This window comes from Salvia hispanica, chromosome 1, assembly GCF_029641045.1.
Source record: "Salvia hispanica isolate PSC_SH4W2 chromosome 1, Shi_PSC_v1, whole genome shotgun sequence".
NCBI classification, from domain to species: Eukaryota; Viridiplantae; Streptophyta; class Magnoliopsida; order Lamiales; family Lamiaceae; genus Salvia; species Salvia hispanica.
This window is the reverse complement of record NC_142692.1, coordinates 23,115,763-23,132,326: the sequence shown is the minus strand read 5'-3', so window position 1 is coordinate 23,132,326 and position 16,564 is coordinate 23,115,763. Positions and strand designations below refer to the sequence as shown.

Genomic DNA, 16,564 nt, shown 5'->3' with positions numbered 1-16,564 from the left:
TTTAAAGTTTGTAACCCAAGTTGATCCGCAGTGCGAAATTACAAGCAGAATGTAAATTTTGTCATATTTTAGACAATTTTAAAGTTTGTGCAAAATATCATAATTTGGCTAATATTAATGATTTTAGAGGCTAATATTTCTAAAATAAAATTTTAATTTTAAAACTGCTTTTTTACTAAATAATAGTAAGGTTTGAAGAAGAGAAGAGATTGGAGTTGATCAAATCTTAGGCAGCATAATAACGTGTTAAATAAGAAGGCATTGATCACAAGAAATCCCCTCATTTTTCTCTCTCTTATAACTTCCAAGTTTCTTCACATGTATCATCCCAACTCATAAACACCACCTCTCTCATTCTCTCTCTATATATAAACGCGGCGTAGACATACATTCATTTGCACCATCATCCTTACGCACTCGCGCACGTTCATAACTAACTTCCACCTCTTCTCCCCCCAGTTCTTCATACTCCATATACTAATTTGAAGCCTGTCACGGTTCAATCCTTGTTTTCCCGATAGGTAACTGAAAATTTGGTATTTTGACGATCCTTATGAATTTACCCCTTTTCTACCCTTAAAATTGCAAAGTTTTCTCAATACTTTAGTTGTTTGGCCGATCACGATTCTTTTCTTTCACGTCATAACTAAATATTACTAATTGCTTTCGAAATTGGGTTTGAGTTGCGTCTCGATTGGAGGAACTGTGTATCTTCTGATCTTCACAGATTTGAGGGATGTAATGTTTTTTGCTTTCTCTGCCTATTTTCAGAACTATCAGTGATTTGAAGATGATTGGGGAATTCGTCACCAGTTGCTTAATGTAAGATGTTTATATTCTCTTTAATATGAATGTGTTGCCCCTGCAAATTCGTCGTGAAATTCTTTTGAATTTGATGAATGATTGGAAATTACTTGTGGATTTTGCAGATTGGTACTAGGATATGCATATCCTGCTTTTCAATGTTTCAAGACTGTAGAGAAAAACAGAGTTGAGATTCCGGAACTGCGCTTTTGGTGTCAATATTGGTAAACATTTTATTTCAATTTTCATCACCAGTCCTATTCTTTAATTTTCTTACATACTCCTCCTACGAATTAAACAATGTAATTGGATGCTTTGAAGTTTGAACTAGTCACATGCTTGTGATTAACTATATTGGTCAACTTATTACTATTAAAAATTTACCAGTTGTTAGGGTTGAAGTACTTTAATCACCATTTCCCTTTCAAGATAATGACTTGCTCTTCATATTGGAGCAACAGTTGACTCGAAATTTTCAACCAAACAAAGATATTTAGTAATTGCCTGCTTAATGTCCAATAATTTATGTTTTCAGGATACTTGTTGCGATTATCACAATTCTTGAGAGGATTGGGGATGTATTTATTTCATGGTATGAGCTCGACAACATCTACTCTTTTGACTTGATTAGTAGGTTAGCAGAAAATGACACAAAATCAAGTAGTAACAAAATTGTTTCTGTATAGGTTGCCAATGTATGGAGAGATGAAATTGGCGCTCTTCATATACCTCTGGTATCCCAAAACTAATGTAAGAACCATCCATAACTTATAAGTCTTAATTTGATTGTTTCATTATTTGTGTGAAATTGAATTGTTGTTGATGTTATCGCAGGGATCAGGATACATATATGATAGATTGCTACGACCATATGTGTCAAGGCACGAAACAGATATCGATAGAAGTTTAATCGAATTTAGAGAGAGAGCATGGAACTTAGCAATATACTATTGGCACAACTGCACAGAACTTGGCTCCACCAAGATCCTCCAATTCCTTCAATTTGTGTCTTCACGGAGTACTCAGGTATGCACATATAAAATGTGCAAATTTTATAGATCAAATGCATTTACCTAGTTAACATTTGCTAAACTTAATTGCAGAATCCCGGGAACCAACAACAACGGGTCAACACAACTCCCGAGCCCAGCGCGCCACGTGTGGGTTTCATGAATAGTCAGCCGCCATCCCATTTTAGCCAAGCGCCAAGGTCGGAGAATGGGACACATTTGGTTAGGCCTGAGGATGTGATTGTTTGTGATTCAAACTGTGTTGGTGCATTTAACTCCAACGAGAAATTGGGTTTGGAGAAAGATGTTTCGACGGCTAAGCACAGACTTAGGCGCTTCATAGATGGCAACTAGTCAAATGATGTTTTAAAAATTTGTTCATTCTTTTTAAGATTTAGATATTGTAAATATTCGAGATTGCATTGCCAGACCAGTTAGTAGAATTCAGTCATGCGAGTCAGTACCCAATTCCTAATGTACCTATTGCCTAGTTACGAATCAAGTACCCAATTTTCAATGTACTCTAATTTTAGGTTGTGATTGTTAGGTGAGAGTTGAATACCTTTGATGCCTGATTTTCCTCAAATGGATGGATCTTTAGTGCTTAATTGAAAGTAAAAATTAAAAAGACATAAAAATAGTGTTAGCGTATATACAATTTGCAAGGATTTAGAAGGAATTACATTATTGAATACAAATCCCAAACAGAAAATGATATAATTGCAAAGCGATTAAGATGAGTTTAAAGTATGAGCAAGCACATTCTGGATTCGGACAGCGAGGATACGGACAAGCTTGGTGCAGAAAGAGTGAATGAAGGCGGCGACGCGAGTCCAGAGACGGTGGAAGAAGTTACCCCCGGCGGAGGAGGGATAGTCGGACATGGGGCTGAGGTAGGCCCGCGCGGCCTGCTTGACAAGGCGGTTTCGGATGCAGATATCGGATCCTGTTTTGACCCTGGGGGAATTCAGCAGATCTCTCAGAGAGCTGTAAGTGTGGGAGTGGGACCCGCCTGCTTTCAACGGCACCAACTCCAGATCGTCGGGCCGGAGCTTGACATCGTATTCCGCCGCTGCAGATGACGGCTATTTCGCGAATTAAACGGCGGCGTTGTCGCTGCTGGATTCATTCTGTTGTGTGTGTGGCGACGGTGGTGTGGGAAACTATTTCTATTTTTGTTTTTTTTCCCCCCTTTTTTTTAAAGGTTTGTTATAAATCAATTCAATTTCAATACGATAATCACTAATTATGTTTAGATGAATCTTCGACCATACCATACCATTCCATATTACTCAATTTTTTATGTGTAAATACATATAGTCAAACCGATCAACTTTGGCATTCTAATAAATGATCCCATCGAATATCCCCAAATTGTCTGATTTCTCTCATAATCGAGCTTTTATTTTTAATTGTAAAGATTGTATGCGCAAAGGCTAAACTTAAGCTAATCTATAATTTTATACTACTATACCAACGGGAGAAAATAGAAGATTCTGGAAGTTGCGAACAATAAGATAAGATAAACTTGTAAACTATATGGGAAGTGACGCATTCACATTGATGCTCACTAATTAATAAAATTAATTCCAAAGTATGTATGAACAAAAGAAAGTCTAACACAAAAACGTTACAAGGCATTTGTCATCATCTTTGTCACTATTATATACTCCTAATTCACTAAGCTTACTACTATAAAAACAACTTTTAACAATTATAAATAGCATATTAAACACATCACCTCAATTTTTAGCTTCAATACTAGTATAGATATAATCCATTAGCAAGAATAACGTTATACTTTACAAGATAAACTGTATTGTATTGATATAAATATGAATTCTACCGCTGTAAAACAATGAGAAGAATCATCTACACAAAACAAAAGTGTATCTCACATAAGGATAAAAAAATGCTACAAACATAAAACCAAAAAACTTTTCAAGAAAGGAACTAACGCTAGTTTTGATTAATGGACATTGTGGGCAGTGGCGGATCCAGGATTAAAAAATGGAGGGGGCGGAATAAAATAATAAAATATTAAATATAATACTTCAATATGTTTTTTTTAGCAAAATGAAAGTCTATTACAATTCAAGTAGCTCTAGCATCCGTTAACCGAGTCAACTGATTTCTACGGGTATCCATATCTTGAAAACGTTTCAAGATTCTTTCATTAGAAACACTTGCAAAGATGGATTTTTCATTTTATACTACAGTACCAAACTGTCATTCAACCACTCATCTCCCATCCTATTCCGCAAGTCAGTCTTGACAAATTTCATTGCTGAAAATACTCTTTCAACAGATGCAGTCGCTACGGGTAAGATCAATACCAACTCAATTAGACGATAAACCAACGAAAAAACTTCCGAGATAGGCTAGCCAAATCTTCAATACCATTCAATCGTGCATCTCTTCTCACAACATCAACAAAAGTTTCAAGTTGTTTAAACAATTCAGTATGTTGAGTCGATGTGAAGTCCTTTGGGTAAAGAGTAGCAAAGTGAACAAACTTATCAATATTAAAAGCAGTGAAATCATTTTTTGGATCGAGGCATGTCATACAACTTAGCAAGTATGTGGATGTTATTTCAATTGAGCTTGGGGCGATAATGGTTATTTTTTTCGGTCAACGGGGCGACGTCGGAGGCAACGGAGGGGGCGGATATGGAAAATATACATCTGGGATAAGGGAAAATTAGTCGCATGGTGGGGCAACTGCCCCCACCTACCCCCACCTGAATCCGCCACTGATTATGGGGGAGCAAATCATATCTCATATTGAAGAATGAGTAAAAATTGTAAGTATATACATGTGTTATTCCAACTCCATTAGTATATGAGGCTTTTTTCCCTTATAAATTACCTACTTAAGTTCTCATAAGGAAACTCCACCACACTTCTAGTGTTGGCCAGTTCCACCTCATATAAGGCCTTTGGGAGCTCCACCTCACTAGAAGTGGACACGGCATCGAAGGACTTGAGACATTGAAAAATATTTTCTTTGAAATTAACATCCCAACTTATAGTTCTCATCCGAATATGGGATAATTGCAAATACATACAGAATGTTTCATCATTGTTTAAAATTAGTAGTATAAAATGTTTTAAGTTAGCCTACATTATACAAAAAGTTTGATTAGTGTTTCAAATTAGTACATTCCATTAAAAATCACTAACACCACTAACACCGTTACTTTTATCTTATTTTTTTTATCCCATTCTCTCCAAAATTATTTCTTATTTCTCATCTTATTCTCATGATATTATTTCTTCAAATAATAACCCATATATTGTCATATAAGCATCTTATATCGTGCAGTAGATATGCATATAATTTCAGCTAATCTATATAAATCATTTTCAACCAATTTTTCATCCTCACAAACAAGTCCACCTTATCTTTGATAAGTTTATGATTCATCTCCTTCTAGCTGACCCCATAATTTTTTCAATCTACTTCATCCTATTCTTAATTGTTTTTTAGCTTTCTTTTCACACACAAACATACACAGATTCATCTCTTTCTCCCAAAAAAAGAAAAAAGAAAAATGAATATGTTGTTGCAACTATATAGTAGCTTGTTTTCGGATGACTTGCAGCACCAAAATGGTCTTCTTCCCCTCCAATTTTATTCTGCAAACTCCTCAAGATATTTATCTATTCTAATCATGTTTTTAGCTGGCATAATTTTGGAGTGAATAGGATAAAAAAAAATAAGATAAGATAACGGTGTTAGTGATTTTTAACGGAATGTACTAATTTGAAACACTAATTAAACTTTTTGTATGAAATATGATAACTTAAAACTCTTTATACTAATTTGAAACAATGGTGAAGCATTTTATATGAATAGTGTAATTATCCCTCCAAATACCCTTCTTTTGGCGAGTTACAACACTATCCCCAAAATCCTAAGGTGAGAAATGTATAGACTCGGTACATTGTGCTTACCTTAAATCATCTCGTGTTGTTGTAAGAGATATTTAGATATACATAGTGCGTAACCTAAAAATGTATTGGAAATGTGAGGAATATTTTAATATTCATTTTGATTAATAAATCACAATCTCTAGTTCATGACGCTATAATACACGTATAACCTGAAATGGAGGAAACAATAGTTTTAGAGGTAAAAAATGCCTAAAATATGTTTACGGCAACACGTAAGCAAAACAAAGTAAATAAATAAAAAAAATGATTGATTGAGTTCTTAAATCTTATCTCTCCCAGTAGTTGAGACTTCACAGCAGCAGAAATGGGTGGATCTTCTCTCTCGGTGGCAGTTGCAGCCCTTCCCACTTGTTCGCATTCTTTCTCTTCAAATCCCCTCGATCATTTCTGCTTCCCCTCTAACCTCTTCTCCATCAGAACCTCCACAAAGCTCAAACCCCTCTCCATCTCTAATCTTTCATCATCATCTTCTTCTATACACTGCGCTTCTACTGCATTCGACGGCCTCGAGTTCAATCCAGATGAAGATGGGCTATCGAATGGTGCTCTGGGGTCAGTATCCGAAGCCGAGGACGATAATGGCGCCCTACAAATTGCAGACGCTGGGAGGCTCTATGTTGGAAATTTGCCATTTTCGATGACGTCTGCGCAATTGACTGAGATTTTCGCTGAAGCTGGCAGTGTTGTTTCCGCCGAGGTGTGGATTTCATCTTTTCAGAGAATCGCTTATGATTGGGCTGAATTTTGAAGAATTGGTGGAATTGAGTGTTCATGATTGTGATTATTTTCAATTGTCGATTTAGGAATGTGACATGATTGGTTTAGGTTAATTAGTGTTAATAATACTGTATTTGGTTTTGTAGATTGTGTATGATAGAGTCACGGATAGGAGCAGGGGATTTGCATTTGTTACTATGGGGAGTGTTGAAGAAGCCAAGGAGGCAATCAGATTGTTTGATGGAGCTGTAAGTATATGCTCATTCAATTTCTGCTTTTGGTCAATCCAATTTCTCTTGTAAAGTTCTACTCCTAGGGAAATCTGCTTTTACTGAATTAAATTGTGTGTTTAACTACCAATTAAATTGCTAAGTGAATGTGAGATTTAGGCTACAGTTCTAATTCTGTATACTTTTGCACTTTCTCTGACTTGGCAAATAAGCATATACTAGTTCTAGTACATTCTAAATCTGCTGGCAATTTATATCACAAATTGGGGCAGTTTTCTTACCTGTTCTGCATATTAAAAACATGACTTGTAGAATTTGTAACGGTGTTCAAACATATTGAATTTTGGAAAACTAGACAAAAGAATATAGAAAGCTGAAGTGGTGCATTCACCTCATTCTTATTGTCTGTCTGCATGAGTTGGTATTGTATTAGGGTGACTAAGCTCACTGCCAAGTTTCCTGCTTTCGCTGATTTTCAGCAAATTGGAGGTCGTACTTCGAAGGTGAACTTTCCTGAGGTGCCACGAGGTGGTGAAAGGGAAGTAATGAGTCCAAAGATACGAAGCAGCTATCAAGGGTATGTTGACAGCCCTTTCAAAATATATGCAGGCAACCTGAGCTGGAGCCTCACGTCTCAAGCCCTACGAGACGCATTTTCTCATCAGCCTGGATACCTGAGCGCCAAGATCATATATGATAGGGACTCTGGAAGGTCACGAGGCTTTGGATTCATTACTTTCTCCTCTGCAGAAGAAGTGGAATCTGCATTGAGTGCTATGAATGGAGTGGTAAGAAATTCATAACTATATTCGATTGAAAACCTTTTTCCGATCATCCTTGTTTGACTCGTTGCCTCTTGAATTGACGCGAGTAGGAACTGGAAGGCCGGCCATTGAGGTTAAATCTGGCAGAGCAAAGAGCTGCTGCTGCATCTCCCCCGGAGGTTGAGAACACATCGGAAAATAGTGAGCTGGTTTCAAGTGCCAGTCCTTGACTGGGAATTTGAAGCATAATTCCTTGAGACATTCTTGCTGTGGCATTGTTTTAAGTGATAGTATAATAATGGCTGCGGATGTAAGTAGGAGATATATATTCGGATCTACAGTGTAAGTTTTGGATACAATAGATGAGGCATAAAATGCACCTTTAGTACTGGAGCTTTGCTTCCTTTTGAAGCTGCAACACTCCTGAAACGCAGAGGAAACTTGAACCTATTATTACATTGTTTACTCAAGTTGAAGAAGTGTGAATTTCTTAACTGTGTATATACCTGCCCAAGGTTTACCGAACCGGTGGTTAAAACTGAAACTGTAACCGCCGGTTACGGTTCCGAACCGAAACTGTGAGAATTTACCCTAACAGAAACCGTCGATTTTTAAACCGTGGTTCGGTTTTGGTTCAAAAAATTTCGAACCAAAACCGTGCCGGAACTGTTGGTTCCGAGCGGTTCCAAACCGGAACCGCAAAAAACGCCGGAAAAACGTGAAATCAAGCTGGAATCGCAAAAAATCGGCGGTTCCGAACCGTGAAAAATCGTAAAAAAACGCCGGTTCGGAACCGAAACCAAAACCGTAACCGGGAAATACTCTCGCGGTTCTGTTTCTGTTCAACAATTTTCAAAACGGGAACCGACTGTTCCGAATCGTAACCGCCGATTCCTCAACCATGGGCACCTCTAACTGTGTATAATAAAGCAAAGACACTACAAGAAAGTTTCTTAAAAACAATTCATTTACCTATACATGATAAAAGTATACAATTATAATCAATCTTCAAACTTTAAGCCTATTATATATGGAGAATGAATAAAATAATTGGAAACAATTTTTTAAATAAAAATAGATCCATTAGGTCATACTAGTGTTCAGTACATATATATCAACCAGAATGATTACTAGAAAATCATTTTTTTGCCTTAGAAAATGCAACATGTGAAAAAGGCTAAGTGATGCCAATAATGCCATGCTTGGTAGAAAAAAGAAGAAAGTGTTGGCGCGTGTGACTATGCTCTGTATGAAAAAATGAAAAATTGTGGTGATATGTTTTGTTGTGTAACGTGAGAGTTAAGAAAGAATAATAAAAATTTACATGTTGGATATCGGCAAGCACGATATTATTATTTCCGTCCAAAAAAAAAAGTCTTAATTGTGGACAACTCAAATTTAATGTAAAACAGGGGTCTGTATGATAGCTATATTTCGCTATGATAAAATATACTACTTGATGTATGAATTAAATTATCTCTAGGCCCATATTAGTTTACCAGCTCGCTTTATTTTATGTTATGATTAAAGTATTGTTGGAAGATAACTAGACCATCTCATTTAAGGAGAAACTTGTAAAAAATATAGAGACTAATTTTGTTAAACAGAAGCAAAATAAAAAAGTAAGACTATTTTACATAGATAGAGATAGTAGGAGAACTGTTCTGCTGCCCACCTTGTGTGAGCGTAGTGTGAGCGACACTATTCCACGTAGGAGAGAGGGGGAGACCTGATTTTATTTTATTTTTTTTCTCTTTCTCTTCATACTTTTATCTCTCTCCTTTTAGATTTCAGAATTTTGGATATATTTCTTCTCTTTCGATTTTTTTCTGCATCGCTGCCGAGAGTTTGTCGGAAATTCGCCGCAGAACCTGGTCACGGCGGGATCAGACATCAATTCGGCAGTGCTCGGGCGCGCCCAAGGAGTCCCAGCGTGCGAGCTCCTTGGATTCGTACGCCGCGAAGACGGCGAGCTTCCGCGTGGATGGGACCGAGGGCGAATTTGAGGTTATCTGCGAAGCCGTTGGTTTTTCTGGAATAGACGATTTCGCTATTTCCCGGAGGAATATGAGGCGATGAAGGTGGGGTCTTCTTCTTACGGTAAGAAATTGGAGCCTTTGTATAGAGAAATTGAAGTTGATTGTGATGATGCTGTTCAATATTCTTATGGTGATGGTTAAATTGGGGCTATTGATGTGATTCATCGCAGAATGGAGGGTTTGTGTGTCGGAAATTTAGATAATAGTTACGGTAAGAAATTGGGGGAAACGGGGGTGTTAAAGAGGTTAGATGATGGTGTAAATTATAGTGACAAGTTAAGAGTGAGATCAAAAGCATCTCGAATGAATGGAATTAAGGGGGCGCGGCGAACTATATTGGTGCCCGATTGGGATACAACAACAGGCTTTTTGCGGGAGAGTGATCCTTGTATTCCAAAGTTCCAAAGCAGATTCTTTTCGAATAATGGAGAGACTGAGGGGGTTGGCCGGGATAGGACTGAGCAAGAGAAGGGTGCGAGGATAGGGGGGTTGACAATAGAAGAGAACCGTGCATTATCAAAGTCTTGCTCTTTCTCTTCAAATGAGGATGATTCCTCAAGTTCCATGACTGAGTCTTTGTGCATTTCATCTAATGATAGATATGGGCGCGTTATTCATGACAGGCAGAAGGGCGAGCTTTTGGAGCGTGGAACATTTGGATATGTGTATGAAGGAATTGCGGAGTAAGTACTTTATTTTGAGTATTTGTTGCTTGCATTATTGAATTTCTAGGATTTAGAGTGTATCGTCATGTGTATGTAATCCGAGCAGGTGAAGTGTGCTGTTGCTGATGGTAGACTGGAATTAGTTGTGGTCATAGTTTTGGGAGGATCATGCTGTTACTCTGAATTTACTCAAAGAGAAACCTAAATAAGTAAAAATAAAACATAAAACTAGTGGTGAACTTTAGTCTTTTGTTAGCAAAGGAGTAGTTGCCAGTAGTGGTTACTTATAACATGTCAGTCAATTCTCTCAATAATCTTTGTCAGTTCAGTATGTAATTTCGGGAAGAAGTAATTTCGTAATTTTCTATGATGCAGTGGCGGATTCTTTTTTGCTGTAAAGGAAGTGTCTTTGCTTGATCAAGGAGAGGATGGAAAGCAATGTATAGTCTAAAATTTGTTGCATGAGTGTAGCAAAAAACAAGAAATATGCACTTATCAAATTACTGTAACTCTTGAATATTGAGATACTCCTTCGGTTTTGTTATACGTTTATATGTCACTGGCTCATGTTTTAGTGTTTGATGTTTTGATTTTATGCTTTCTTCCAAATCTGCAAAACTATTAATTGATATTGAAGATTGGGCATGAAATGGATGTTCAGCTTCCAAAAGCAGACTACTTATATTGGTTTCTTCATCACTCATGATATAAGTGACTCTTAATAACTGAATTATTGCTGATCACCATTACAGAAATCTCATTCTTGTAATAAGTTTCTGATCAAATAAAGTAGCATCTAAATTTAGCACTACTCCATTCATTAGCTTTGAAGTTCCTCTGCTAATTATTTCAATTGTCTATTCTTTATGTTTGTTTTGTACAAAATTACCTACGAGTATTTCAGTTCAATTATTGTGGAGACATATTTTGTCCATAAAAATTCACAAAATAAATGACCAATCTCATGAAACCAAATTTAATGCATAGAGGGGATGAAAATAAATGATTAATCTCATAAAAAAACTAGACGTGTTCTCATAGTATTCTCTTAGCAGCAACACAGAGACAACATAAAAAATAATTTCAATAAAACTATGGAGATTAGTCTTTTTCGTTTGCAAAACCATTGCCGCCGTAACCATTGTGTACGACTAATCTGAAATTTGAAGACAAGAGTGAAAATAGTAAAGTTAAATTGATTGATTACCAAAACAACCATAAAATATAAATGATAAAATTCAACAACGATATATTCACGTACCAGTCATGCAATTTTGGACAATTACGTTTGTCATGTGATACTCCACTTAGTCCACATCCATGACAAGCTCTAGCCTTTGAAGTTGACTTCTCTTTTGACGATAACATTCTTTTACCACATCCCTTTGTTCTTATATTAGAAGGATCGCCAATATTTCTGGGTTTATCTGAGTTCTTCCTTGTTTGACTACTGGGCACAGTGGTTGAACTAGCACCCATCTCTTTGATTTTGCCATGTAAGGAATCAAGTTGTTCATTCAAAAACTTTGTCCCCTCATCACTCAAAGATGCATAATCAATCAATATTGAAGCCTTATAGGATAATTTGGAGCGTCGTGTCATCAAAAGTCTTGTTGGATCATCATTGGTATTTTCATCATCTAGTGCATAAACAACACCAATCTTTGCTTCTTGTGTCCATCTTTTGAGTATATACTTCTCAGGTAGTTCAAATATTTGGCTAATGCGGAAGAAAGCTAGCATGTGTCTGCACGGAATGCCATCAAACTCGAATTTTCCACAACTACAAGATATATGATCTCTTTGTCTATCATGCATGAGTTGCCTTGGTTTTGAGGAGGAACTTTGAAAACTTACCACATTTTAAATCATGATATCATCTCTTGTAGTGGTATGCTCCACAAAGTAACCATGACTTTGACTCATTTCATCTTGAAACTCCGTCCATTTTTTCTTCGTGTACACTTTAACCATTTGCGTTTCCATCGGCCAATTTGTTTTGATTTTGGGATGCTCATTCATGTCAATATGATCAGCAACTAACTCATTATGTCTTTGGTGTCTTAGTGCTCGGTTGAATCGAGTGACAAAATCCATCAATGAGTTCTTGTGAGAGACATACTTTTTGAAAAATGAATGTGAACTCTCAGATCTCTGACTACTTGACATCCCAGCAAAAAATACATGACTAAAGTATGTCGGAACCCACTTATGCCGCAATTCATACATCAACAAGATCCAACTATTTTGCTCTAAGTTAGCAGATCTAATAACATCTTCCCAACCATGCTCGAATTCCTCAGGAGAAGTAGAATTTTTTATAACACTTTTATGCTCTGATAATGCTTTCGGAAAGTCACTGCTGAAATCTTGTCCGGAAATTTATTCAATATGTGCCACAAACAATAACGGTGCACCTGTTGGCATAGCTTCCATGAACTTATTAAGCAGCCACAAATATGATTCTGTCTTCTCGTCACTTAGAAATCCACAGCCAAAAACAATTGTTTGATGATGATGATTTACTCCTACGAACGGTGTAAAAATCATTCCGTACTTATTAGTATTATAGGTAGAATCAAAAACAACAACATCACCGAATATACTATAAGCACTTCTTGATTTATGATCTGCCCAAAAACATCTTTTGAACCTATTATCTGAATCTATCTCATAGTCAAAGAAAAATGATGAATTTTTCTCCTTTTCAGATGTGAAGAATTCTACCAAAGTTTCGGCATCGATCCCCTTCTGTTCATCCCTCATATCTCTCTCGAGATTCCTGATATCTCTTTCAGTGCAACCTACACTTTCAGGCCCCCCATGCTCTATCTCCATTAGTTGCATTTGCTGACAAGTCGGTATATTAGCTTCTGAAAATTGTTGTGTCAACACTCTCTTCGCAGCAGAGACACTACGGTGTGAACGGAGTAAATGCACCTTTGAAGGAGTAGAAAGGTCATGATTATGACCTTCAGTGAATAAGCTAATACTCCAATAGGGTCCAGTTTGTTGTTTGACAATGGAGATCTTTGCCTTACAATCAGTTCTAACTTCACCACGAGCTCTTTTCTTGATCGGGCCACCACTCGACGATGCTCGATTTTTTGAGCGGGCTTCATCAGTTTGGCCAGCTTTAAAGCATACAAATTGTTTCCAAACAACTTCATTTGTCATCTTATTCTTTTTGCTATTGCTTATTCTTGCACTAAAACCAGCTTCACGTGCATATTGGTTGTAGAATTCAAACGCATCATCTATTGATGCAAATTTCATTCCAATTTCTGGCTTTCGATCATTCGCAGTTTGAGGAATATGCAGTTCATCATTCATATTTTCACTCCTTAGACTAAAAAATAAATTTACAAAAACATTAATATATATAAAAAAAAATAAGTAGCAGACAATACTAGAACCTAAATAAAACTAAAGATTAATGGTTGATTTAGTATTTGCAACATCACGTATGTCGTTTAATTAGTTTCTGAACTAAAAACTTATGCAACACAGTAGTTGTTTTACTAAATTTCTCCAGAGACCAAACTTTTTAACTACAAAATCTATAATTTCCCTACATTGAATAAACATAAGGCAAATAGACTAAAATATTACCTGACCAAATTTGATGCAACTCGATAGAGAGTCCAGAGAGGAAGAGAGGATACTTCAAAAATTCTGATAGAGGAAACATGTGAAGGGTATAATTTTTCATAAAATAGGTCGAATAGATTTGTATAAGTACAAAAAGAAATAAAAAAGGAAAACAAATCTAAGCCTAAAATATTGAATCAATTTAGATATATTATAATGCGTAGGGATAGAATAGAATCCAAACCAGAAAGAACTAAATTTTTGGACTCTCTCCTACGTGGAATAGTGTCGCTCACACTACGCTCTTGGGCAGCAGAACGGTTCTCGAGATAGTAGTACTATGTAGAATAATTGTAATTTATTAAAAATTAATATAAAATCACGAAATTAGTGGTGTTCGTTAAAAATTGGCGTGGGCACGATCTCAGCATACCTCCGTCGCTGGTTACATAGGTTGTTGGATTAATTTAGATTGGTTGAAATGTTATATAGTTAGTCTTACTCAGTCCCCAATTTTACCGCGAGGAGCTTAGCTAATGATATTATTATTATTATATTATGGTTGTTAATTATACCATAAACTTGCATGTTTAATGCCAAAGGACTTCAATTATGGCTGGCTACATTATAGAATGACTTAAGTTAAAACTCGTTTTATTTTATATAGACTTTCCGTTTATTTCATAATCCGTCCTCTTATTTCAAGCATTCTGTTTTCACATATTTGCAGTTGTAAATCGCATTATTTATAGTTACGCACAAGTTTGAGTCGCATCAAATTCTTGCCCAATAACAATCGTGTATTAGTATCTTTTGTCAAGAAAATAAAAGATTCTAAATGCAAGTAGGAAATAATAAATTGGATATTATAAATATACCATCAGGAAGAAAGAGTTGACCAAAGAGAAATACTACTCCGTACTATAAATAAGGGATACTAGCCATTTAAATCACGAAGTTTAGTCATATTCTTACCTATTACATGAACTTTGAAATTGAAATTATAAATCATGAACCCCACATCTTTTATGATGCTAGTAACGATAATATTTCAATAACGTAAAAAGAGAAATGATAATATAAAAGATTATTAAAACATGTGTTTTGAATATTGTAAAAAGATGATATTTATTTATGGATAAGACTAGAAAAAAATTAAAAATTCATAATTAATATTCTAATTTCAAAATGAATGCAACAAACCACCAAACTCCATAATTAAAATAATTATTAAACAATAGTTATTAATTAATCTTTAATCATACTTGTTCTTCCCGGGAAATTTCCCATCCACAGAAAGCGCGTTTCTTATGTTAGCCGTTATCATAAAAATCAAAAGAAAACGCTCGTGTTCGTCAAATATGAGCATCAGTTGACTATTCTCTGTCTACAGTAACAAGTAACAAGTAACAAGTAAGAGGAAGCGCAGGGGCACGACGGGAGACTAATTTGACTAGTCTCTTCTCTTACTCATTCAACCCACCATTTCTCCATATATCTCTACAATTTTGTAAATTCCCAATCCCAAATCCAATCACTCAAATCACAATTTCATTTTAGCAAAACAATGAACGATCTATTCTCCGGATCCTTCCGCGGCGGCGGCGATCAGTCCCCGCCGCCCACTCACAACATCGAGCTCACCGGCGTCAATCTGGATCGCTTCTTCGAGGACGTGGAGGCGGTGAAGGACGAGCTCCGCGACCTAGAATCGCTCCACAGCCAGCTCCAGACCTCCCACGACCAGAGCAAAACCCTACACAACGCCAAGGCGATCAAGGACCTCCGATCGCGCATGGACGCCGACGTCTCCGCCGCCCTGAAGAAGGCCAAGCTCGTCAAGGTCCGCCTCGAGGCGCTCGACCGCTCCAACGCCGCCAACCGCAGCCTCCCCGGCTGCGGGCCGGGCAGCTCCTCCGATCGGACGCGCACGTCCGTCGTGAACGGCCTCCGGAAGAAGCTCAGCGACGCGATGAATCGATTCAACGATCTCCGGCAGAGGATGGGGGGAGAGTACCGCGAGACGGTGCAGCGGCGGTACTACACCGTGACGGGGGAGAATCCGGAGGAGAAGGTGCTGGATCGGCTGATTGAGACGGGGGAGAGTGAGACGTTTTTGCAGAAGGCGATCCAGCAGCAGGGGAGGGGGCAGGTGATGGACACGATCATGGAGATCCAGGAGCGGCACGACGCGGTGAAGGAGATGGAGAGGAATCTGATGGAGCTGCATCAGGTGTTTCTGGATATGGCGGTGCTGGTGCAGAGCCAGGGGGAGCAGCTCGATGACATCGAGAGTCAGGTCAATCGGGCTAGCTCGTTCGTGAGGGGCGGGACGGAGCAGCTTCAGGTTGCCAGGAAGCACCAGAAGAATACTAGGAAATGGGCGTGTTTTGGGATTATTTTGCTGCTTATTATTATTTTGATCATCGTTCTTTCCTTACGGCCATGGCAGAAGTGATCGTCATCATTCTTTTTATTTTGTTGATTGTGTTTTATCTTTTGTGCAATATGATTCTTCATTTTTGTTTGTTCATCGCATTGTATTGGATATACTATATTACACTATTTCTTTTGTTGATATGGATCATTTTTCATTATTCAACTATATATACCAAACTCAACTTACTCATGGAAAAATTATAGTTAAGTTATAATGTATGTAAAAGCATTAATTGTCTCATTTTAGTTCTTAAGCCATTAGGTAGTTTTTGGGTCATTTTCCTATTAATACATAGTTTGGTGGGTCATAAAAGACTCAATGCATTCAAATAAATGTGAGGATGTTAT

The 16,564-nt window shown here is 37.2% G+C and overlaps 2 protein-coding genes, 1 long non-coding RNA gene and 2 pseudogenes across 3 annotated transcripts; 4 read left to right on the top strand and 1 right to left on the bottom strand.

The window, feature by feature from the left end:
• The first annotated feature begins 316 nt into the window (after positions 1-316).
• Positions 317-3,085, top strand: LOC125218500 (putative HVA22-like protein g). The gene is made up of 7 exons (XM_048120180.2): positions 317-521; positions 772-822; positions 930-1,028; positions 1,340-1,396; positions 1,491-1,554; positions 1,639-1,830; positions 1,908-3,085. Exons 2-7 carry the CDS (start codon positions 791-793, stop codon positions 2,166-2,168), a joined length of 705 nt encoding a protein of 234 aa, XP_047976137.1. The 5' UTR covers positions 317-521; positions 772-790; the 3' UTR covers positions 2,169-3,085.
• A 2,952-nt stretch (positions 3,086-6,037) lies between these two features.
• CP33 (chloroplast RNA-binding protein 33) lies at positions 6,038-7,976 on the top strand. The gene is made up of 4 exons (XM_048119634.2): positions 6,038-6,468; positions 6,635-6,736; positions 7,198-7,506; positions 7,593-7,976. Exons 1-4 carry the CDS (start codon positions 6,076-6,078, stop codon positions 7,710-7,712), a joined length of 924 nt encoding a protein of 307 aa, XP_047975591.1. The 5' UTR covers positions 6,038-6,075; the 3' UTR covers positions 7,713-7,976.
• A 1,261-nt stretch (positions 7,977-9,237) lies between these two features.
• On the top strand, positions 9,238-10,779 carry LOC125198759 (uncharacterized). The gene is made up of 3 exons (XR_007172468.2): positions 9,238-9,582; positions 10,121-10,204; positions 10,562-10,779. It is a non-coding gene; the product is annotated as an uncharacterized LOC125198759 (long non-coding RNA).
• Positions 10,780-11,287: 508 nt separating this feature from the next.
• Positions 11,288-13,519, bottom strand: LOC125198758 (protein FAR1-RELATED SEQUENCE 5-like; annotated as a pseudogene).
• A 1,634-nt stretch (positions 13,520-15,153) lies between these two features.
• LOC125198104 (syntaxin-121 pseudogene) lies at positions 15,154-16,357 on the top strand (annotated as a pseudogene).
• The last annotated feature ends 207 nt before the right edge of the window (positions 16,358-16,564 follow it).

Bases quoted from the DNA above. Each gene is read 5' to 3' on its own strand.
- CP33 (XM_048119634.2), top strand. From the start codon at position 6,076: ATGGGTGGATCTTCTCTCTCGGTGGCAGTTGCAGCCCTTCCCACTTGT. The intron at 6,469-6,634 runs GTGTGGATTTCA...TTGGTTTTGTAG, and splicing joins GCAGTGTTGTTTCCGCCGAG to ATTGTGTATGATAGAGTCAC. The intron at 7,507-7,592 runs GTAAGAAATTCA...TGACGCGAGTAG, and splicing joins TGAGTGCTATGAATGGAGTG to GAACTGGAAGGCCGGCCATT.
- LOC125218500 (XM_048120180.2), top strand. From the start codon at position 791: ATGATTGGGGAATTCGTCACCAGTTGCTTAAT. The intron at 823-929 runs GTAAGATGTTTA...TGGATTTTGCAG, and splicing joins TTCGTCACCAGTTGCTTAAT to ATTGGTACTAGGATATGCAT. The intron at 1,831-1,907 runs GTATGCACATAT...ACTTAATTGCAG, and splicing joins TGTCTTCACGGAGTACTCAG to AATCCCGGGAACCAACAACA.